General features: G+C 37.5%; 1 protein-coding gene across 3 annotated transcripts in view; it reads right to left on the bottom strand.

The window, feature by feature from the left end:
- Nucleotides 1–25,205, bottom strand: part of LOC139477032 (glycoprotein 3-alpha-L-fucosyltransferase A-like) — a 38,475-nt gene extending 13,270 nt beyond the window's left edge. Inside the window, exons 1-3 of one of the 3 annotated variants that reach the window (XM_071259592.1) lie at nt 25,167–25,205; nt 15,355–15,435; nt 15,064–15,191 (exon numbers count right to left, since the gene is read on the bottom strand). In XM_071259592.1, coding sequence (XP_071115693.1) covers nt 15,064–15,092 — 29 coding nt within the window. In that variant the 5' untranslated portion in view covers nt 15,093–15,191; nt 15,355–15,435; nt 25,167–25,205. Of the gene's footprint in view, nt 1–3,221; nt 3,253–15,063; nt 15,192–15,354; nt 15,436–19,473; nt 19,541–25,166 lie in introns of those variants that run through there. The other 2 variants (XM_071259593.1, XM_071259594.1) reach the window with 2 other exon arrangements.
- Nucleotides 25,206–25,591: the final 386 nt, after the last annotated feature.

Raw genomic sequence — 25,591 nt, 5'->3', positions numbered from 1 at the left:
CAATCTAAACAAGGCTCTCACTCTAGAAGCAATACAAAACCCACAAAATAAACTAGAAAACTTCAAAGCCTTAGGCGTATTCTCAATCAAAACGGAACTAATAAAACGCATCTAAAATCACAATAATCTACCAAATCAAAATCACATAAACAAACAAACATCCACCATACCCAGCTCCCTTAGTTCTCCTCTCCAACCCCATCGGCATATATTCCACATCTCAAAATTCCCAAATTCTATATAAGCAACCCCTAAAGCCCTCTCTTGGGTTGCACACACCACTTTCGCCCCTTTCGGAAACACATTAAATGGCCTGGCCAGGCCCGTGTACGAAATACACATCAGTCGGAAAGCGGTTAGAATTCATGTTTATCCGTGACAACTTCCCACTCACATTTTAGTGAACTTGGCTAGTGGTGATGAATTTTGTATATTCATATTATTATAAACTGTACATAAATATGTAATTTTATGTTAAATCATAAAATCCAAAGGGACTGTTCCCTACTCCCATCGATATCTTATTGAATGGTCATTAGTTTAGTTTATGGATCTCACTGAGTATATGTTTTGCGTATTGCATGCATGAAAGATGGGATTAAGGGAGAAAAGAAATATTTCCTGAACGTTTCCAATAACGAGTTGAAATGGCTGTACCTGTAGATGGCACCAAATCCGTGATAGATTTGACAGATCTCACAGCGTAACATTCAACATGATCATCTCGTTGTGATCATGTCAACGTTTTTCTTAACTGTTTAGAAAAAGAGAAGAAATTTGAAGGGAACTGCATTGAAAAATGAGAGAAGAAATTTATAGTTAATGATTTATCAGAAAAGAACTCTCTGTTCAGTAAATAACAGTTGTTATTTTAGTACTTTAGTACCTTCAAGAGGAATTGTATATCCGCTTACTGTTGATATTTTTCAGATTAATTAAAACATATACTATATCAACTATAAATTTCTTCCGTGTGTGAATGCGTGTAATACTTGCTATAATGTTTCATCCCCGCGATCTAACGTTATAACGTTTCAGGTCATAGACATCCTCTTATACACAACAGATGCCTTCTGAACATATTATCTCTCCGCTCCAAAGCTTGTACTGTCTTAAAATTGTCTCTATTAATCTTCGGATGTTACTAGAACATACAAACAGTACCGTTTAACCCATATAAGGAATGTAGCAGTCAGTGGGTATGCCAGTTAGCTGACTTACTGTTGGTAATATCCGTTTTCCTATAGCAAATACGAGGATAGTAAGTAACAAAAATATACGATATACAACGAATATTTCCACAACTATCACAAAACCATTCGACACTGACGCCACATCAAAGCCCGCGGTAGACTGGACACATGTATATGCGCACTGGATAAACAAGATTCTTTCTTGTTGCATATCAAGGCATCAAGTCATCGGACATGGGGTTTTGTTATGTATGTGTGCCCAGTGTATCCACAGTTAAGTAGAATGATTCATATCTACAAAAATGTATATGCGTCAGTGTGGTTTATCAACAAATGTACTGAAATTGAACTTTATGAAAGTGCCAACAGGGATACTAGCGGTAATAAGACATAACTTTATTTGCTTTTCTGGTCACAGACCGTGACATATGAAGATCATACCTAAATAAGTTTAAGTTACATGGGCAGCAGGCTAGATTATTTACATCAACAGTGAGACAACGTGGCTGTTCACATTCATTTCCAATATCGTCTTAGAATTAGTGATAAATGTTAGCGTCACACAAAAAACTTTCTCTTCATAATTCTTACAAAGTACCAAACAGAAAGTGGGGTGTTTGGAAATGGGACATAATCCTACGTGAAATAATAGGACATAAGTTGTGGTAACTTTTCTATCATAATTGTACTATCTAAAGCATAAATTTGGCGAAAGAAAAACGTTATATTTGTAGTCACCTGGGATGACTCACGTGGGCAAAACTTAAAACGAATATGTCCGCAAACCACAAACGATCACTATTAAAGGCGAATATTTACCGAAGTCATATAGCTGAAATATTGCTGAGTACGGCGTTAAACATCAAATCAACCAACCAACCGACGTATGCAGGTCGGCGGGATATGTTTATCCCAGGCAGTTGATCATCATTATTTTTGTTTAGAAAGACTCTGTCAATTATCCAACAATGATACAATGATACATTTTGCAAAATTTCTAATGTCCGTGTTCTCAACAAAATTAGATATTACTATATTTTGTACACTGGGTCAATTGGCCTTCATACAAATAATTCTGTCTATCTGTCATAACATAACATAACATAACATAACATAACATAACATAACATAACATAACATAACATAACATAACATAACATAACATAACATAACATACAAATAAATCTGTCTATCTGTTTGTCCGTCATAATAACATAACGTAACATGGCATGACACGACACGACACGACACGACACGACACGACAAGACACGACATGACATGACATGACATGACATGACAAAAATTAACATACTTTATGAGATATGATATAATATGATATGATACGATATGATATATGATGTCAAAAGTTACAGAATGTAATGTAGTACAAGTTAATAATATACATGTGCTCAAGATATATATAAACATCCAATTCATTTGAATTTTCGCCATAACATATGTTGAGGTCACCTCCCGCTACAATGGCCGACGGTTGCTACAAAAACTGTTCAGATCTCCATAACACATGCAGCTGCAATCTAACTTGTCTTGTACGTGATGTCTCAGGAATACTCCTCTCTTTTTCATAAGAAAGCCCGGATATAACCGACAGAAAGTAAATTAACTGGACGAGCAACTGGTTATTACATTCCTTTTGTCGTCTGAACGATTCTGTTTATGGAGATATGTAACAGACATACTATCTTAATACAAAGGAAATCAGGCATAAGACAATGAGGGTGCCGAGATGGATTGTGTGGTCAGGCTGGGGGACTTGTTGACCGTATGTCATAATTATCGTATTCCTATATTGTTTGAATCTATGCCGTTTGGAGTAGACTTAAGTATTTACAGACCACGTCATACAGCTGGAATACTGCAGTTTTAAACAACAAGCAAAAATAATACGTACATTATCTTCATTCTCTAAACCTCTAAATGTTCAATATAACACTATTTCAGAAGAATCCTTCGAGTACATCTCTATTTCCAGACACTGACATGTTAGAAAGTCGAATCAAACTTACAGTTTCGCCATCGCCCTCTGCAATCAGTCTGAGTGCGGTATTGCATAACTATCCATAACTGATTCACGCATGCGTACAATTTAAACAACCACGTGACATATCTTCAACAAAGAACGTTTTATAAAGCAGTTCAACATCGATCAACCCAGGTGGGCCTGAAATGGAATAATTTTCAGTATATCGCATAAGATCATAAATCTGTCTTGATTATTTCCCAATGTATCACCCAGTCATAAAACATTCATGCTCTTTGTTAAACAGTATATTTAAAACAGATACAGTATCGAAACAACCTTAAAGAAAACCGATAATTATGACAATAGAAACCATTTTTTTTAGTTTAGGTAGTGTTTTGATTTATTGTCTCTAGGTACACACGTAATTTGTGAGTTTTTGTGTCCTCGTTTTTGAGAGTATTCAAACGTGAGAGATCTTATTAAGTAATTACCTCTATCACCCCAGAAGACCTCCAAGAATCCCTCAGTACACCCATCCGGTCCAGGACTTCTCCCATTTTTCAGACATTAACTACTTCGAGGACCTCATCCTTCTTCAGTTTGACTTCATTTTTGTGACACAGTTAATAAATAGTTTTCGAACTAAATCCTTGACACATCGTGTTTAGAGTAGAGTTTCAAACTAAATCCTTCACACGTCGTGTTTAGAGTAGAGTCTACCATACAACTTGCTTACTTCCTAAAAAAAATATCCTCCTGTTGGTCCACGATGTTACCTCGATTTTCTTCTATTTATAGATTTATTGGGGTAGTTTCTAACTTTAAACGTAAGAAATATTTGGATGGACAAACGCCACCAAGAACATAAAACGTTATCTCATTGGCAGTAGGCAGTGGCAGTCAGTATATAAAAACTACATAGGGCTCTTCTGTAAACTGATTTTGTTATATTTGCACAACATGCATATTTGTAAGGACTGAAATACCCCAATATGCTGCCTGCGTTATGTATCGCCTTGATGACACCAATGTAAACACATTGTCTTCTGGCATTCTGCATTAGGTGTACATTTTAGACACAGTCATTGTAGACAAATTCAGTGAAATTGAAATTCTTGTTTCTCTTTAATAAACTGTAAATCAGATCACCATCATGTTGCAAGAACATGGTTTAGGTAATTTTTCTTGTGTCATTTAACATGAATGTTGCCTAAAATCCATCCATGTCGCCTCAGTTTTTGTGTGTAATATATGTTGTATGTAACAATGTCACATCAAACACACACACGCACCACACACACACACACATCAAACACACACAAGCACTACACAAACACACACACACACGCACACACACACACAAACACACCAGACACATACACACAGCTCACATATGCACCGTACACATATCACACACATGCACATCAACTCTCGTACACATACATACATTCTGCCGAGGCTAAACCCCATTTCACCTCACCTCACCTCACCATCGCCACAGAAGAGCATTTAAAGCTGTTGTTAGAACGGGTTTGTTAATATTTTACGTCCGTTTCAGTTACTTTTCTCATTTTATGACCCATTTAGCAATACTCTCACCATATGATGCTTAAATATCGCACTGTCGTTTCACGTCAACAGCTGTCTGTAATTAATCGAGTAATTGATATCATCTTTGACCTGGCTAAGTGGGTTTTACAACTTTAATTCACAGATAATCTGTAAATACTCGTAGCTCGGAGGCTATTCTCTACATATACAGTAGTATGCCCTATAGAAAGAATCGAGAAGCCTAGGAGTTGGAAACTTGCTGATATGTTTGATATCAAACGACACCCGGCAAGCATGGGTTGCTGAAGACCTATTCTACCCGGATCTTCATGGGTTGCCTGACAATGATCTACGTCCTTGGGGCACGATACACTTCTGTCTCACACCAAAAGAAACAGAATCCGAAAAAATGCTTGAGACAAGAGGTAAACATGAAACCCTCTTCCTTAGAGATAAATATGTAATTGTTCGTTATTTGTTCGCATAAATTGACAGTTTGGACAGTTTCGGTTAGTCTTTACAACATAAAAACAAACAAAGACGGTTTGTATTATAGGCATTAAAGGTATGATATATTGGTATCGATCACGAATAGACAGCACATGCGTTTGCACGAAGGACACAACCTGCTCAGGACAACCTTGTTTCCTTGCAAAATGATCTGGTTGCTGCCTTAACAATCGATTCTACGGCAGATATTAAATCATTTATGCACCAGGTTCACATTTCCAAGACATATCCATCGGTACACAAATTAACCAGCTGCTAGGAGGTCGATTGGCATATTTACATGTACAATATAAGACCTTGAGGCTTGATCACACTGAACTACTATCATACAGAAACAATGCATATTTTAAAAACGGTGGATACATCATAACAAACAAACAAGCAAACAAATACTATCATTATGTCCCTAGTGTTACCTCTGTTTTGAACTTTGCGACATGAATGGCTATTTTTCAGCCTGCAGCAGTCCGGGTGTACGGCAACTGAGCTGCAGAGTGTTTCTGTATATCTTATCCATTCAATTAATACAACTTTCATTACTATTTTTTTCTTTTTACGCCATAAGAATCTGTTTTGGCAATATTCGCAGCTCATTATCCTCTGACGCTTTGAATAAGTAAAACAATGGTAAATTCGAAAACATCATGTAGACAAATAAAATAATATTTTAGTTAATTAAGAGCAACATTAATACCTGTGAACGTACTTGGAACACATCCTGCTTCCTCGAGTTCTATGCCACAATAATCCTCAACACTGCACGACTATCTCGCTGGTGCCATGGATCAATAGGGGGCGTTTTGCCTGTTATGTGTAATGGGCCCGTTTGCTATTGTCACAATGACTTACGATAGTTTTGATATAAACGTTAGTAATCATAGACCTTGGATGATAATGATTATCTAATTCCGATTTCCATGTTAAGTAACATCAGTAACTTTAATTGGCATAACTTTTAAATAATCAAGATTTCGACTAACACCTAATTTACATAATGTATAATATAATGTATAATGCAAATTCAATAAATAATGCATTAATAATAGATCACAAACGTTATTTGGATATGTACGGTGTGGGGAGGGCGGATGGATTGAATGTTTCTGAACGTTAATGGTTATTTTAATAGATACGGTAATGTAAATACAATACGCGAATGGTGCATTAACAATAGACGTTTATATTCAGAGGCAATCTGTTGATCATGTGACCTTTTTCTTATCTGAAAAGGAAGTAGCTGATTGCTCGACGAACATTATAAGTTGTGTACAGTACACTACAACCCAAACGTTTGTAGTTTGCAGTAAAATTACGAATAATCCGCGGATAAGTCCAAGGATTTCAGCGAAAACTATTTTATTACTTTATTGCACTAATTAGGAGTTTAATGGGTCTATCACGCCGTCAACGCGTGTCGGGCCAGGAAATAGTCTCCATGCATACAATGTACGCTCTGGTGCTACACTGTTAATGGATTGCAGGTTCATGTAATGTTCGATAAATACATGGAATATATTCCTGCAATAATAATGCTCTAATTAAATATTCTTATTAAGATGCATATTTGTGATATGATCGACTTGCGTCGTTCCTGTCTTGTACAGATCTACATGTATACATGTATGGACTAGGATATACTTATGTAGTGGTTTGATGAATACCACTTCGACACTGGTCATATCACAGTTGATGTATGTACATGTACCTGAGTACAAAACACATACCCTGTACATGTATGGAGGGACGTCCTGATTAGTGTGGCCACACAGTTAACGTTGATAACAATTTGAAGTGAATGACATTGAGTCCTACAAAACTGATTACTGTCCCCCGCCGCGCGAAAGCACGAAGCGGGGGATAAAGTATTCACGACTGTCCGTACGTCCGTACGTCCCACCTGTTTGTTGTCACGATATCTCAAGAACTAGACACTGGATTGTCTTTATATTTGGAATTATGGTGTATATACACACTGCGCAGACACCAGTCGGTTTTGGTGACCTTGACCCCATTTTCAAGGTCACAGCAGGCAAATCTGCTTTTGGAGTTGGAAAACGGTGTTGCCGCGATATCTCAAGAAATAATCGCTGGATTGTCTTCATATTTGGAACTATGGTGTATATACGGACACCACAGACACCAGTCGGTTTTGGTGACCTTGACCCCATTTTCAAGGTCACAGCAGGCAAATCTGCTTTTGGAGTTGGAAAACGGTGTTGCCGTGATATCTCAAGAACTAAACACTGGATTGTCTTCATATTTGGAACTATGGTGTATATACACACTCCGCAGACACCAGTCGGTTTTGGTGACCTTGACCCCATTTTCAATGTCACAGCGGGCAAATCTGCTTTTGGAGTTGGAAAACGGTGTTGCCGCGATATCTCAAGAACTAATCGCAGGATCGTCTTCACGTTTGAAACTATGGTATATATACACACTCCGCAGACACCAGTCGGTTTTGGTGACCTTGACCCCATTTTCAAGGTCACAGCAGGCAAATATGCTTTTGGTGTTGGAAAACGGTGTTGCCGCGATATCTCAAGAACTAATCGCAGGATCGTCTTCACGTTTGAAACTATGGTATATATACACACTCCGCAGACACCAGTCGGTTTTGGTGACCTTGACCCCATTTTTAAGGTCACAGCAGGCAAATATGCTTTTGGTGTTGGAAAACGGTGTTGCCGCGATATCTCAAGAACTAAACACTGGATTGTCTTCATATTTGGAACTATGGTATATATACACACTCCGCAGACACCAGTCGGTTTTGGTGACCTTGACCCCATTTTCAAGGTCACAGCGGGCGAATCTGCTTTTGGAGTTGGAAAACGGTGTTGCCGCGATATCTCAAGAACTAATCGCTGGATCGTCTTCATGTTTGAAACTATGGTGTATATACAGGCACCGCAGACACCAGTCGGTTTTGGTGACCATGACCCCATTTTCAAGGTCTCAGCAGGCAAATCTGTTTTTGGTGTTGGAAAACGGCGTTGCCGTGATATCTCAAGAACTAATCGCTGGATTGTCTTCATATTTGGTACTATGGTGTATATACAGGCGGGGGACATTTCGTCACTTTGTGACAAATACTTGTTATATACGCATTTGCACTGGACACAAATACAATTGCCATGTTATTTAGATAGAAACTATCTATTTCTTATGGATCTTTCTGTGCGTAGCATTTGCTCAGTGTCATTATGACATAACAGTAGAACGTGTACATTCAAACACGTTTTACACGTACTGCACATGGTATAAAAATCAGACAGACGGTCAGTAGGACAACTAATTATGTGTTGTGTACATCAGTTGTCGTCCGTGCATCTTTGTGTTTTTCTCCAGATATTAAACACCGCATTCCAATAATGGTTTCGTAAAAATGTAGGGTGGTAGTTGAAGCATTATTTTGTCACGCTAAAATTAGGTTTGATGTCCCATTTGAGTAAATTGTGAACCCTGTAATCTGGTGCATCTACATGTATACGTATCCTGTCGATATATTGCTGGACTATTTAATAACGCAGTGTATATCCATGTTATGTTCAGAACAAACCTACCTGTATATTGCCAATTTTAAAAAACACACACTTATACACCTGTTCTATATTTTTTTCCAATGGACATGGACCTTTCAACTCGCTCGCAAAGGTCGTATACGACGTTAAAGTGAATACATTCGTAGAATGTACACACACACACACACACACACACACACACACACACACACACACACACCATGTATATGTACATATCTTATATCATATATGCTCTTAACTGCGCAATATTTATTCATGATCCAAGACATTACGCACCAGTGATATAACAGTTGGACTTGCTAAACCAATACAAGTATGAGCATGACGGATGCTAACTTGGAATGGATTGCCAATTCAATTTTCTCTTGTTTAAATTAAGCTGATCCAAGATGGCGTCTAGTTTTGCTGCGGATGATTCATCAGTCATGTTGTTAATTGAACTGCCATGATTGCAAGCAAGAGATTCTTTTCGTATTGACAAACGATTTAGCAGATGATTCTGATGATGATAAGAATATTACAAGGGCTGATTTAAAAGCAGTAAGAAAAATTGAGCAAAAACGAAATCGGAATGCGCCGTATTCGACAAGGTCAAGAGGCAGGTCCACGACTTTCGCTACACAGCCCGTGCAGTTTGCTTTACCTGCTTCTTTTGGTGTGCGGTCGATTCCACCAATCAACAACCAGATTTTTCGAGGCAAAGGTCAGCGACAAGGATCATGTTTTCACTGCGGAGAATTCACGCACTTCAGAAGAGACTCTCCCTATCTCAACGCAAATGTCCAGACTGCAAGGTTATCAAGCAGCGTCCCGTCAGCAACCGCCACGCAGTAGAGAGGGCACATGCCAAGGGGTATCAGTTAAGTGTTCATCTACACAATGTTTCGATACATGTAATCTTAAATTGACTGATAATTATTTTGAATATGAGCAGAGTGCTGCAGAAATTGTTGTTAAAGGTCGTTTGAAACAGAATGAAAACTTTTGGCAACAGATAGGTGCAAGTGACTTTGTTTTAGATATAATCAAAAATGGATACAAAATTCCATTTTTGTGTATGCCACCCAAAATGTACTTGCATAATAACAAGTTTGCCTTAAATAACGCTGATTTTGTGTGTGAAGCTGTATCAGAGCTTGTCAAGAAACAACTAGTTGTTGAGTATGATATTCCGCCGTATGTTGTTAATCCTCTATCTGTCGCTATACAGTCATCGGGTAAAATACGCTTGATTTTAGACCTGAGTATTGTAAACAGGTTTGTGCTCAAAAAGACTTTGAAATTTGAAGATTGGAAAAACTGCTTTAGAATATATCAGTGCAAATGATCAAGTTTGACATCCATTCAGCATATCATTATATAGATATCTACGAAGGGCATACCGACTTGTTGGGCTTTGCTTGGAATGCCCCTGATGGAAAAACACATTTTTATAAGTTTATAGTACTTCCCTTTGGACTGACTACAGCTCTATACGTATTTACAAACGCCACTCGCCAGCTTGTCAAGAGTGAGTGAGTGAGTATAGTTTTACGCCGCTTTTAGCAATATTCCAGCAATATCACGGCGGGGGACACCAGAAATGGGCTTCACACATTGTACCCATGTCGGGAATCGAACCCGGGTCTTCGGCGTGACGAGCGAACGCTTTAACCACTAGGTTACCCGACCGCCCCAGCTTGTCAAGAAGTGGCGTTTTGAAGGACATAAGATAGTCACATACATGGATGATGGTATATTATCAGCAGAGTCAGAATTAAGAGCTCTAAATTCAGGTTCTGTCATTAAAAATGACTTGATTAAGTCCGGGTTTGTACCTAAAGTTGAAAAAAAAATCTTTATGGGCACCATTGCAGTCCTTGGAATGGCTCGGTTTTCATGTTCTGACTACAAATATGACTATATCTGTGCCTCAGAGGAAGATAAAAATGGTTGGGAAACTGTCCATCTTTGGAATAAATGGAATTTTATAGCCATTGTCTATAATATCAATTATGAATTGAGACGCACCAACGTTGTACCAGAATTCAATGCCGACCTGTTATTTCTTAACTCTGTACAGATCTGGACGCTTTTTCCCCGACGACTGTATAAACACCGAAAGAAGGTTAACGATGGAGACTCACATTCAATTATTAATTGTTTCTTATGCAATTCTAAAATAGCTTGGTTGACAAACTCTGCATGTTAATTCTGTAACTAGTACGGATTCACTCATGTCAGACAGACAGCGGTCTAAGTCTCTAATAATGCATTTGCTGCTGTTGAGAGATGTATGTGGTGAAAATGAAACTTCCGAATTCACCAGGTGCTTCGTGGTCAGAAGAGTTGCAGATTGTTTAGCCATTTTACATTTCATCAGAAGAAATCCTGATCTGATCTTTTTATCAGCTTGCATATGCCCATCGATGCCATCAATTGCTTTTGATGTGGCAAATGGATTTAATCTTAGTGGTTAACGATCAGTTGAAGATACCACCAAAAATCTACTCCACGTATCAGGTGATCTGTATCCTCATCAGAGGACAAACACTCATCCAATGCTCTTTTCAAAAATATATTTTGTGCAAATACTATTTCTTCACAGGGCTTGGCATGACCAGCCAATTGAAAATACCGGGCCCATCCTACCACCCGCCAAGGGAAGTAAGGGTCGAAGTGGTGTATTGTGAAAAGAAACCCTATTCCTGGAACTAGTGCCCTCAACCACCAGATTCCCGTCCTCCGCCGACACAGTGGCGCAACCCATGGCAAACAGGTTGCCTAATTAGTCGCCTTGTTCGACTTATAGAATTATATGATAATCTTGCAACTGGCCAATACGACATTGTTTTTGTTGGTTACACAGCCATATTGGAATCGTTGGTAACACAATGGCTGATGCTGCAGCTAAACAAATATCGATTACACTTATTTGGGTTGTCAGTCCAGATTTGAAGAGGTCATATTAAGATGATGTCGTATTGGCCATACCCGATATACTCATGACTATTTATTAAAAGGTGAGGATCCTCTACTCTGCATCCCTTGTAATGAAAGAATCACAGTCAAGCATGTCCTGCTTGACTGTATTGATTTTTCCATTACAAGGATCAATGTTTCAAAGTTTCATCATTGAAGGATCTTTTTAACAACATCAGCTCCTATTCAATCCTTGGGTTTTTAAAAGAAATAGAACTGTTAAATAATTGTTAAAGCTCTTGTTTTGTAATGAATAATTGATATTTTAATATTGGCAGAAGAAATTGGATAACTAAGATTGTTAGTGGCTGTACCTTGAAGGGGGTTGAAGTGGTGTAAAAGGATTGTCCCCCGGAGATGTAAGTACACGCCATTCACAGTATATTTATTACTGCCTCGGTTTTCATTCGGCAAAATTGTCAATAATCGCCAACACCTGATGGGATTAAGTAAATCCTACTGGGGTTCATGCAGGAAGCAAAAGTACTGTAAGTCCCCACGGTCACTAATATGGTGACCTACTTTCAGTTGCTGGCTAGTTTATGATGCATTGTCCTGTCAAAAGACGTATTTTTATGTCTAGTTATTTTACTGCCCGTTGTTGACGGATTCTTATGGTTAACATGCATTTATTCTATAATATCCTCTTAAAGTCACGATATTTCTAAAATACTGCCGATGTGACTTTACATTTTAACTCACTCATAAAATAAGCTTAACATCCAAAAAGAACAATATATGAAATTGAAAATTCTCCAAAGGTACATGCCCATAGATCCCAGCTTTAGGAGGCTATCTACAACTAAACTAACACAGAATATTACAACAGCTATTTTATATACCAAGACATGAATAATATTTTCGGATACCTTCAGTAGTCTTAAATTTTCTAGGTATTTTCAAATACTCTTTTATGTGTTTCACACATATGTGAACAAAATTCTGAGGCGCTATGGAGTTCACAGAACAATGGTGCTGTAAAACAATGGTTTACTCTGTACTCATTTTGGACAACATTTTAAAAGGAACAAGACTGAAGTTTGGGGACAATATTTAATGGCGAGAAAGCAAGGGTCTATGTTTACCATATATGTTTATTTGGTGTCCACTTAGACGACAACATGGAAACATTTCATAAATGCATGCAGTATTGAATGGTCTGTTGCTGCAAAGCTTTTTTGATAATGGCACATGGAGGACATATACAAATGTCGCTTCCGTTTCTTTAGACATCAAAGGATCGAACATTCCAAGGAGAATTTGACAAGCCTGAACAGGAGCAACTATCACAACCACATGCACAAAGAGATGAAATGGCTGGAACACACAAGATGTATGATCAAGGCTACAGCTGAAATCCAACACATGAACATATCTTGGGCTGCAAATCATGCTCACAACGACCAATGCAAAGACAACATCGCTTCTCAATCAGCTCTTCTTGCTCTGTTCCAGAACTCTGCTCGAGGATGAAAGCATCAGCCATGGCACTCGTTAAATCGGGACTGCATGAATGCGCTCTAAACCCCATGACAAGCTAAAAACTTATTAAGGCAATTTGTATCTCAAAAGATAATGATCTTGTAGCTTGTTTGCTGTCCTGTAAGCCACTTTTGGATACTGATCCAGATACCAGTCGTTCTTACTCGCAAACTGTAATTCGAGGACTCTATCGCTTCCAATAAATGGACGGAATCTACTAAGAAAGTGCGTTACCACATTGGTATATGGTGGTATTCTCTGACAATGTAAATATTTTCATGTAATTATCCGTATGTTATACCTTATAACTCTCCTATGGAGGAATAGTATATATATATATATATATTAACGTATCTTGGGCCTGCATATCATGCTGACAACGACCAATACAAATCCAACATCGCTTCTCAATCTGCTCTTCTTCCTCTGTTCCAGGGTGCCGATTCTCAAAAGCCTCTTAGTGCTACGACCTCCTAAACCACGTCTTTAACCACGTCATAACTTTTAAAGGGGCACTGATCTAACGCAATTCCCCGGACTGGTTGTCGCCTTTGTTATTGTTTTTCCCCCGTGAGTACTCGGATGATACGCAACGCAACTGAGTGTGACCAGTGACTGAGCTACCGTCTGCAAGGACAGCTAAATAAACTTGGAGGCTGGAGGCAATATTTGTTTTACGCCTTTGAACACTGATTGGTTAACTGTGATCTATAAAGATTTCGACAAAGGGCGCATGTTAATTAATTTCTTCAGCCTAAACAAACAGACAAAAAGAACGGCAGAGCTCATAGGATGTCGTCATTTGGAAATACCGAAGATGGTTATAGTTTAATAATAATAAAAAAGTATCCATGCAGTGAAAGCATTTTCGGATTTTGGATTGCGTCGATAATACGATTACTACTCCTTTTTTGTCATCCACGTTTTCTGGTATAACCCTACACTTGTTTATTTGTCGTCATTCACTTGATGCTCGGTAAATGAATTTATTACAGGTACAACTAGATGGTAATGTTTTTCAGTCACTTTGTAAAATAACTGATTATTTAGGCGTTTAATACATTTGAAAAGTTACACATTTTGACAGTAAAAAAATAAACACAATATAAAAAAAGCAATGCTCAGGTGAAATATTTCCTTTGTGTTGCAAGTCAAAATAGTGTGAACGAAAATCGCAAAATTACCAAGCAAGTGACTCATCAAAACCCACAAAGATACCTACATTTCCTTATTATCTCGAAAACTGTATTTCATTTTGTTGATCAATGTGACCATACGCCCTTACTACTACACATAAAAGTGACTAATGCGCTTACCAATAGCGCAGCAGATGTCGCGAACTAGTCTAGATTTCTGCTATACATCCGGGTACTCACTGGAAAAAAACAATAGCAAAGGCAACAACCAGTCCCGGGGAATTGCTTTAGATCAGTGCCCCTTTAAGGTCGTTTCACAAAGACAGTCCTCTTAGTTTACACAACGTCGTAAAATCACCCTAAATCACCCGACAGGTACTGGGGCTCTCTTAATGTATGGGGTATGTAAATCTGCATGCATGCAGCTTCACAACCTTGCAGTAAGCCTGAGACTTTCAGTTCCTCACAACACGCCTGACACTGGTATAGGAGGTGATGCGAACCACACAGCTCATCAGCAGACCCCTAGTGATGATGGCAAACAAGTCAGGAGACTTCTCATCCAGTCTAGATTTTCAAGTATGACAAAAACACACAATCTATTTAAAATGATTTAAGTTGTTTTTATCATACATTTATTTCAATATTTCTTAAGGTCCATGTATTGAAAACTTTATGATTGAAGACAGCAAGCTCTTACTGTTGTCCATATTTTGCATGAACTGACATTTTTCCCTTTGAGCCTCTCCTGCTGAATCTCTCCTCAGCTCGCACAGAATGCTCCCAAGGATTTGACCTTTCCTGTCTTCATGTAGTCATCGCCTTTATCTGACAAACAGAGATTATTTATTCCATTCAGTGTGACAACTTTGTTAAGAGGGTCATTCACTGTGGGACACCAGAAAACTATGTCTGAAGGGAATTTTATGTCAAAATTTAAAGGATTATTCAAAATAATAATTGTTAAGTGAAGGTTAATATTATTATTTACCTTGAACTGATTGTGATAATCTATTCCTTATATTTCCACCAGCAGCTCTATGGGATGGGGTGGCCTGATTGTTTGATGCCGCTGTAACATATTTATACATTATATGTATTTACATTAAAAGGATGAGTGAAAGAGAATGGTGAGTGGTGTTCTGGAAACACAACTTCCTGTCACTGATTACTGTGAATGGCTATTTTCACATTAATATGACTGGTATATGGTGTCTGAACTACGGTGGCCCATACACGCCACTGCTGAGATCATTTTCACTGTATGCCTCTATATTTATCTCATATATACATTTTTCGATATTGTTATTTCAATGTTTATAAATAGTTTTAAGGTTCGTCCGCCTATTTGATGGGATTCCCCTCTACCCTTTTGTACATGACACTTAAGCAGTGTCCTGTTACTGTAAACAGATTAGTTTCAAATTCCAAACTGGTGATGTCTATTCAGACTAATGCTTAGTCTCTAAAACTGTATAGTTTTGAAAAAAACAAGTAACTCCATTTACATTGAAGAGGAGCCCCAGTGATATGGGAGATTCCGAGATGAGCCTATTCTATGGCTATCTGGCTGCCACCCAAATCGATTCAAACGGGACCCCAAAGCTTGTTGTATGCTATATACCCAAACACAAGGCTGTTAGCAAGCGCTAGTGCAGACGTGATACATCGTAAAAACTGTATCGTGATGTCTTCAGAAATACAATTTCTTGCAATATTTATACAACGAGATAGTAAGGCTAACGCTTACGCACCGGTCAAGCGTAGATAATATCGCTAATACAGATATAACGTATTTGAATTTTAACACTAAAGACAAACAATCATTAGTTTTGCATTGACGATATAACACTTATACACCTTTATTTGGTAACTTTCATCAGTTTTGCTCTTCATTTTAATAACTTTGTTTTCACATATACATGTTATACCCGACTAGTCTGTCATACATAATTATGGGGCAGTTTTCAATCTTGTACTGGCTTACTCTGGTGTTCCTGAGCGAAGCTTATTGGCTTGGTTGTTATACCTCGTTTGTCTGGTAATCCTATTATTACTTAATTTTTTTTTATCTAATGACACCCTGTTCTCTGGATCACGGCTCCGTGACTATCCATAACAATTAAGATGAATGTTCAGTTCAATCAACTCCGCCGCTCTACCGCAGAATGTTCGTCCAACTCTGCAGGGGGCATTCTCAGTGGCTTCAAACGCGCTGAAATGTTTTCGCCTTGCATCCAAGATGGTGGACAAGTGAAATCGTATGATATATGACTATTTTAGGTCACTATCTCTTTTTGGATTACCCAATAAAGTCAATTCATAGTTACACGGTAGTGAAGGAGCTTACAACTTTATAACACTTATTCATCTCATTTGAATAGAGCTGCTCGTGCTCACATGAAGTTGTAGTTATTATTCCACCGTTTTATTTATTTAAAAATATATTACGTGTTCATCAATAACAATTGAGATGGAACATTCAATTTCCGATCCAAGTAAATTAATAAGTGTGTTTTGCCACGATCAAAGACCAACGTTGTCCGGTTTGATGACACACAATCTACCAGGTAGCACATTGTGTTCACACGATCCCCATTTTACTCTCCTCTGTGGATATTCCTGGCGCCGAAAAGGTCCCATGTACCTGAGAATCTCATTAATACATTCATGCGCGTCATTCGCAACCTTAAGAAGATCATAGTTAAAATGCTTATCCAACTCAAACTACCACCCCGCTCAAGAGGAATGTTTTATGTAATGTACAACACACACACACACACACATACACACATACACACACACACACACACACACACACACACACACACACACACACACACACACACATTAATTGCTTTATTAAATGTATCCTCGAGAGTCATGTGTTCTGTTTATCTCACAAAGTTTCGGCTATCGCCTCTTCCTTTGTAGAGTGAGGTTTCACATTTGTAAAATGATCTCTCTTATCTGTCTGTACCATCAACTTAACTGCCCTCACTCCGTGCAGTTTTCCCGTCCAATATTGCCAAACGGGTGACCCACAAGGAGGAATACTGCCCTCCCTCAGTCCAGTTATACTGTGCCTAGCACAATATGTTGGGAATACGTAACGTTGTTGTGGCCAAACATGTTGTACCAATTTGGCAAACTTTCAAACCCTCCTGTTAATAAAATGGATTTATTGCTGCGGTCGGATTCTATTCAGGGAGTCATCATTATGTACGGGTAAATATTTTTAAAGCGTGCGCTTTTTCATAATCTAACAACCTTAACGAGGATGTACTAATGTTGATATCTCATATAAGAAATAAACGAGTCGTGGTCGTTGTTTATCGTACAATAAACAACTCCCATTCGCGGTTTGTTTCTTAATTACATGACCATATACACTGTCATTATATTTCATGTAATCAGTTAACAAAAGCGACATACGAGTAAGCCGTTCCATCGTCATAAGAAACCCTTGCCAAAAGTAGCGCCAACTGCACGATTCCGACAACACCAGGAGCATGTTTCATTATTCACCATAAAAATGATGACTCTGGGTGCTCTCAAAAAGGCGAGCTCATCCCGATCCACTAGTGGCACCCGCCACAAACACATGCAAAGGCAAGCCAATTGTTCACCCGAAAAGGCACGGAAACTAACGGTACAAGTCAAATTAGAGAATTGCATCAGACACCATTTTTGTCATTGATACGTCAAACCTGGAAATGCCGTCTTTACGTCCAACACCAGGACCCGAATCCTTCAACTCGCCCAAACATCGCCCTGAGCACGAAGCTTGCATACATTTTCCCCTAACTTAAAGTAATCTATACCAAGTAAATCGTATTTACCCGCATGAATCGCCATATGTCATTTATTGCCCATAAACAGAATATGCACACTTTCTGACAGTAATGTGTGATAAGTCACGCACCAAACCTATACTCTCGATATCCATGTTGCTCTTACTTGACAAACTATTTGGCTAACAGGATACGTATATTAAAGTGCTTTCCTGATGTGCTATCATTCTAATTTGAAAGAATGAAAATAGTTACCACTCATCCTTCAATATTTTTTAAGGTAGGTATAATCACAAACATATATGAATGTATGCAACAGTTATATTTACTTATCTTTATACTTAAAAGTATTAGGTTTGTCTGTCATACAGACCACGAAACAAATATGTCCAATACAGCCCAGAATTTTGCAAAATGAAGAAAGCTTCTTGGCTAATTATTTATTATATTTTATAACTATTGTTTAACAACTGGGTTTTTTCTGTAAAATATGTTCATTTCAGAGATTAGATGTTATTCTAGCATCAGGTCTGTGATACGTTCGCTGCATCAGCGCTGACATTAAAACGATATTTACATATATAAATACATACAGAGGAAATGCTAAGTATTTATCTTTTAAGGAAGAATGTGGGACATGCTTAATACATATGAATGTGGATATATATGTATGGACATTTGGATGAACATAGATATACCTCCTTATAGTTAGTGATCGTAGATGATTGTAGAACGTGCATGAAGAAAATGGAATAATTATGTGAGTAATCGGGTAAATACCACGTTTAGCAATATTCAGCCATTTTGCGATATTGGTTTCCAACACACACAACGGACCATGAAATTATGACTTGAATTTGAACCTGGCTTTCTGGTGTGATGTAACACCCCATAATCTCCTGCAGAGAAAGTGCTAAAAGCACGAAAAAACATCACGAGATGAAACTGATGTATACATCTGGACATATATTTGCGCTGTATTACTAAGTTTATTCATCAGTATATATGTATTTTGCGCAAAAGAATATTGTAGGATCGACGCTGACATGCCCATACAACCTAATCACCAGTGCTGTAATATTTAATTCATTTGACTTTTGATACATATCGATAGGAACATGGAGAGTCTGTCTCATTTTGATATTCATGATAACTCCACAAAATCTACACAATGGCGACAAAACGGTACCAGCGTCACAGATACCTATAATACATTTTTGAAAATGAGATACATACAATTACTTTAAAGTTAAATCATGTATCTAATTAGTAAATTAGAAGGATTAAAAATATACATTACTACAGTAAACATGTACCTGATCATGTCCTTCGTAATATCAAATACTAATATGTTATTTTGTGATGAATTTTACTTGATCATTGGTGGCATATTCCATCAGTTTATTTCCTGGTTGGTCTATCCATGTCTACAAAATAAAAATAATAAAATTAAAAAGGAGGACAGAACAATTCTTAATTTCAGACTAGAGCTGTGGAAATCTAGACTTTCCCAATCATTGTAGCCTTGCGTTGGTCTCATGATTGACTTTATTCTCTTGGGTCTACGTCACAGCTCATAACACACAATAACAAGACCAGTTTGCCTCCTCCGCAAACAAGTATGACATGCAGTATACAGTATATCAACTGCAATATACTGTATACAACATTACCTACCCCTCTCCCTTCGGCAAACACCTCTTGGGAGGTGTAACGAGGTCACAGGTCAGGCGTGCTCTCGTCAGTTGTCTTATACGATCAAGAGAAAGATCTTCCGGACGATCACTGCACTAGAGGTACATGTATGTGGGATTTTGATGAGGTACTACGTGTTTGGAACTGGGAGTTGAACACTAAGCACTGAAAGAGAAGAGCTCACAATATAACGTTATGGACTCGCGGACGGACTTGTGTTTTTAATTCAAGACGTACATGTACCAGGTTGAACTTCTACGACAGATAGAACTTGGTTACCGCTCCCTCACTAACATTACCTGAACTTTAATGCAACAATGCGACAACGAGACATATTTTCGCCCTTTTGTAAAATATAGAAAAAGATTATTCAGAGAGCGACAATGCGACCACGTGACAATGCGACAGATGACCAAAATGTCGCGTTGTCGAACTGTCGCGCTTTGGTTAATTTTGACACATTTTGCTTGTTTTTGTAAGGGCGTCAGTGCGGCAATACGACAACGCGACAATGTCCTTTCCAAAATTCCATAGTGATCCGTGCAAATAAAGCTGAGTTATGACATAGAAGTCTAACATGCCAATTAAAAGATTAAGTGTAAAAATGCTCTATAGCAGCTTCTGATTTCATAGCTCTTCAAGAGGGATTATCAATAATGGGATTGGTGATGAGTTCATCTGAATGCCGAGTCTATACACCTGTCTAGCAAGATACGCTCACCTTTTCGCGAACACATCAGTCTGATACACCATGATATAACTGAAATACTATTCAAAGGGGTGTTTCATGGGATCACCGGAGTGTGTTACTGCAACTGTCCAAACTTTGTGTAATGATATTATTTAATATGTAAACAAGAGCATTTTTACACTTAATCTTTTAATTGGCATGTTAGACTTCTATGTCATAACTCAGCTTTATTTGCACGGATCACTATGGAATTTTGGAAAGGACATTGTCGCGTTGTCGTATTGCCGCATTGACGCCCTTACAAAAACAAGCAAAATGTGTCCAATTGATTTGATGAGAATATGCTTGCGTCAGTGTATTTTATTAACGTTCAAACCCGTATTTGTTAAACACATATAATAACAGATCATATACACGCATGGTCCCTTGACATACTATTAGCTTTAATAGGCCATTTCGGAAAAAAAATAGTTCCCCCAAAAGCGAAGAACATCTGTTTTAGTTTGTTTACAAGAAATGTATTTAAAAAAATGTCCTCATTAGATGACAAGGTCTGTTAAGAACTACCTCAGTAAGTCAATCACAATGACAGAGCGTCGTAATACATTTACATCAAGTACAAGACGTCAAAATGGCCGACACAATAAACGTGACGAGAGATATTTCCGAAGTTGTTAATTAAACCCTTGGCGATGCCAAGCCTTTGTCATCACTGATAAATTGTGCGATCATTGAACAGTGATTGTAAAGATGTGCCAAATAGATACTAAGGTAAATTCAAAGATTGCTGTAGATTGTCACTACGATAGTTTGGATTTTTATTTTTTCGTTTTTTTTCTCTAGGATGGGTTGTAGCGAGGGTATCCTTGAACGGGCATGCAACCAAACTCTATTACTTATCCCAGAGTATGCTAAGACGCTAAGTCTAAATGATGAGAAACAAGGCTTCTGTATGAATTCAGGAATGTTGAAGTAGTAAGTGTTTACGTCATTTCAAGAATACAGTCACGTGAAAAACGTCATGTGTCCACCTCTCGTCCTATCGAAAAGCCGTATATCGTGTAAACTTCACATTACAGGTACCAACTTTTAACGTCTTTTGGTAAGACGTGGTCCGTGAAAATATTACGAAACATCGCAATGATTGATTAACGAAGATAGCTGCATTGTCCTTATATTCATAAAGGTAAAAGATCACCACGGAGTTTTAATCACGTTGTTATAAAAGTGACTGAGGACCGTCAGTCAGGTGACCACAAGCCGTTCTATCGAGCTCTAAAAATCCAAAGGAAATCATATCAATACGAAAAAGGAAACCCTATCAATACAAAATCAGAAACATTATCACAAATAAAACTCACAATTGATGTGTACCCTCCTCAACTCACACGCATGAGTCCCAAAGAGGGACTGGTCAGCCGAAATTGCTGAGGCAGAAGGCGACCTCTTAAACACCTAAACAACAGGATTGACGTTTGAATATGGGACGGACTAAATCAGGGAGTTTGAGAAACATAACTGGAATCCTTTCTACAATTTAATACCAAGAAGGTTGAACACCGTTTTTAAGTGGTTGATTTTTTCTTTGTTCGTATGTAGCAATCCTGACAATATGAATACATTCTCGTCACGTGTACCTTATCACTTACCTTATTTATTTCACGGATATATCCACTTGGTTGATATATAGGATATATAGTTTATGCCATTCGATGTATGAATTCACAACGAGGTAGACTTTTGTAAGGTATCAAAGTAATCCGCCAATCGTCCGGAGAAAATTTACCATCATTTTATTTAATCCACAAAACACACATGCCCGCTAAACATTATGTTCTTACCCAATGTGTTTGTCATCCAGTCGATGGTATACTTCGGAATTGGCAGGAACAAACTAAGTCTGCAACGTCTTTTAGACGATCCAAGACACAAGGGTATGTAGATATTCCTAACTTCTCCAATTTTGTACAATATGAGGATAAAAAGTATATGGTTTTTTTCGATTTGTTGTTTAGAAAGAACGGCTGAACACTGCATCCTGACGACGGCCTCATTAATTATAAGAAGACACCGTTCAGGATACGGATCTCCACCGTCCTATATTTTACAAAAATAACATACAAAAATAATATACAAACACGATTAACGAACGCCGAATTATTAATAATCAAAACACATAAACACAATTCGCTATCGCAGTGTATTTATTTATTTCTAAAATAAATGTATTGGCAATAACATTAAAAACAAAAAAATAAAAAATAAAAAATAGATATTTCTTCTGAAGGGTAGAGGGGCGCCTTTATAACCCTGAGCATTGTCGCAATTGCCACAATCATGAATCTCAGTCTATTTTCTCGACTGAACTCGGGCTGTAATGGAAAGCTAAAACATTTAAACAATAACCCATCCGAATTAGATATAGTATCATTTTAATCTAGTAATCATAAAATTTATTATCACTAAATATTAAAAGCTAGTGAGTTTCCAATGAAAGATCCCCTCGTCTGTCCACTGGGTAAAGGCAACTCGCAACTGGAAATAACGACAATTCACCTCGAATATTCTTATTTGAACGCCATCTTTGTTAACTTAAAAGTAAAACGCACCAAATTGTTAATTATATATCTTCTTTTTCTTTTGTTTTTCCATGTAGATTAAGTACAACATTACCCTTTCATTTTTACGTCCAAATGATACCATAGAAACAACATTTTCGTCAGTGAATGTGCGAATATATTCAAACTACCGTGAACAAAATTTAAAAGTTGTATAGAAATACGATGCCATAAGTATCATATGTAGCCCGTTATTGTTAAATAATAAACGTATTAAACTAATCGTACTATTTACGTATTTGTATAATCACTGATCAATCATGACTTGTCTCATCTTAAACTGTTCACTCAGAGGTCTATCAGAGCTATGTGTGCAAACGATAGGAATGCCAAAAGTAGAACGTCTCGGGTATAGTAGCAACAAGAGCATGCGTGAATCAGTTTTTGATAGGAAATCTCTCAATGGAAAATCCCATCTAAAGTACCTTTTTCACATTGGCAACTAATAAGATAAAAGCGACAAAACCCTGCCAAAATTGCTGAGTCCATTGTGCAAGTCCGACTATATCATGAGCATGTGTTTATGAATCCCTATCAAATAGTGATGATACCAGATGTTGGCGAAAGAATGAGCGTATCCTGCCAAACCGGTGGCAACCCGTCACAAACACGCAAAGGCTAGTCATTTGTTCACCTGACAGACAACAAGACTGAAAGAGCTAATGCTAAAGGTTTAATTCCGTGTCAGAGAAGGTCCACCTCCTTGCTGTGAGACTAAAATTGGTACAGCTTTGTTACAATGGTTGATATGGTACAACGTTCATACACCCCGATGGAAAATGCCTGATATCGAACCAATGCTGTGTCAAACTTGTTGATCAGTCGATCTGCTTACCTTAAAAAGCCTCACGAAAATAACAAGTTGTGATTTCCGTAACGGCAATATATGTGCATGCGCTTTACAGAACATTGACTGATATGATACTATTATGGCTTCTGTTTGGTAGGTTTAATAAGAAAGCCTATTGATGCCACTTTGGTACCAGATTTTTATTTTTTCAAATCGAAATTTCTCGTTATTTTAATTATTTTCTCGTTACTTTGATTATTTTCTCGCTACTTCGAGTCTATTTAAAATACTCAAAATTTTGATCATATTCTCGTTAGTTCGATATTTTCTCATTATTATATTTATTTTCTCCTTACTTCGATTATTTTCTCGTTATTTCAATTATTTTCTTATTTTCATCTTGTTATTTCAATTTGATTTCAAAAACTCAAAATTCCGATTATTTTCTCGTCATTTCAATTATTTACTCGAAATTTCGAGTTTTTTCTCGTTACTTTGAATATTTTCTTGTTACTTCAATTTTATTTGATCAAAACTCGAAATTTCGAATTTTTTTTCGTTTCTTCGATAATTCTTCGTCATTTCAAGTTATTTCAAAACCTTCGAAATTTCGACGATTTTCGCAAAACTTTGTGATGTTTTTTTTGACCGTCATAATGTAACATAAGGACAAAGCTTTCAAGTTAAGTTCTTGTTTGAAACTATCGAGACATTCTTGTATCACAGGTGATAGCCTGAAATATTGCAATATTTTACGGGTCTGACAATGCCTGCGTTTCTTCATAATTATCTTTTCCCAAGAACAAAATAACTTTTAAATATTATAGCGTTGTGTTTAGAAATATGATTTGATTGATATAGCATTGACTGATGTTTGAAAAAACAACGATAATATTTTATGTGATTTCTCTTTAAAACATGGCCCTATACAAGGTTCGTTTACATAACTATTTGATTGGACTATGACATAAACGTACATTAAAATAATAATGAGTATTATTTGTATCCCATGACTGTTTCTTTAAACAACGTAGGGACAAAACAGTGTGTATATGTTCACTATATACGCATATTTTTGCAAGTTTGGTACATTAAAACAATTAGTACAATAATTATATTTCGTAACCCAAAATTGAGAAACCAGAGAATATCCATATGTATAAACAGTTAAAAAGATAAATAAAACCATGGATCACTGACGGTACTGAAACTGACCTTATGAAATGCTTGTCGACATTCATCATCATTAAACAGCGCGCGCTTGTCCCTAAGTGAAATATACGATAGCTGCACATACAACTGGCGTTAAACACTAACACAAAGCTCTTTCAAAGTTGAGCAGGCTCTTAAGGAAACTGAAATTTGAAAGTCGCAGGGACGATAGAAGGGTGGTCACACAATATATTCATTGCTAGTCACAGAAGTAGGGCAAGGTAATAAAGAACACCTTGTATGGTTGTCATCCCATTATTAGCTTTTCTGTGCAGATCCGGGCTTAATAGTATTTATACAACGCACCTGCAAATAAGGCAAAAAGGACAACTGTAACATGAAACAGTTGACGTAACGTAATTTACTTCTGTGTGTTATTCAAAAACCTGGACTAAACTTTCCTTACGAGGACAGAGGCAGTATAACTA

Source organism: Haliotis cracherodii, unplaced genomic scaffold, assembly GCF_022045235.1.
Source record: "Haliotis cracherodii isolate W230 unplaced genomic scaffold, xgHalCrac1.p SCAF_30, whole genome shotgun sequence".
Taxonomy (NCBI): Eukaryota; Metazoa; Mollusca; class Gastropoda; order Lepetellida; family Haliotidae; genus Haliotis; species Haliotis cracherodii.
Note: the sequence above shows the minus strand (reverse complement) of the source record. Positions and strands in the feature narration are given on the sequence as shown.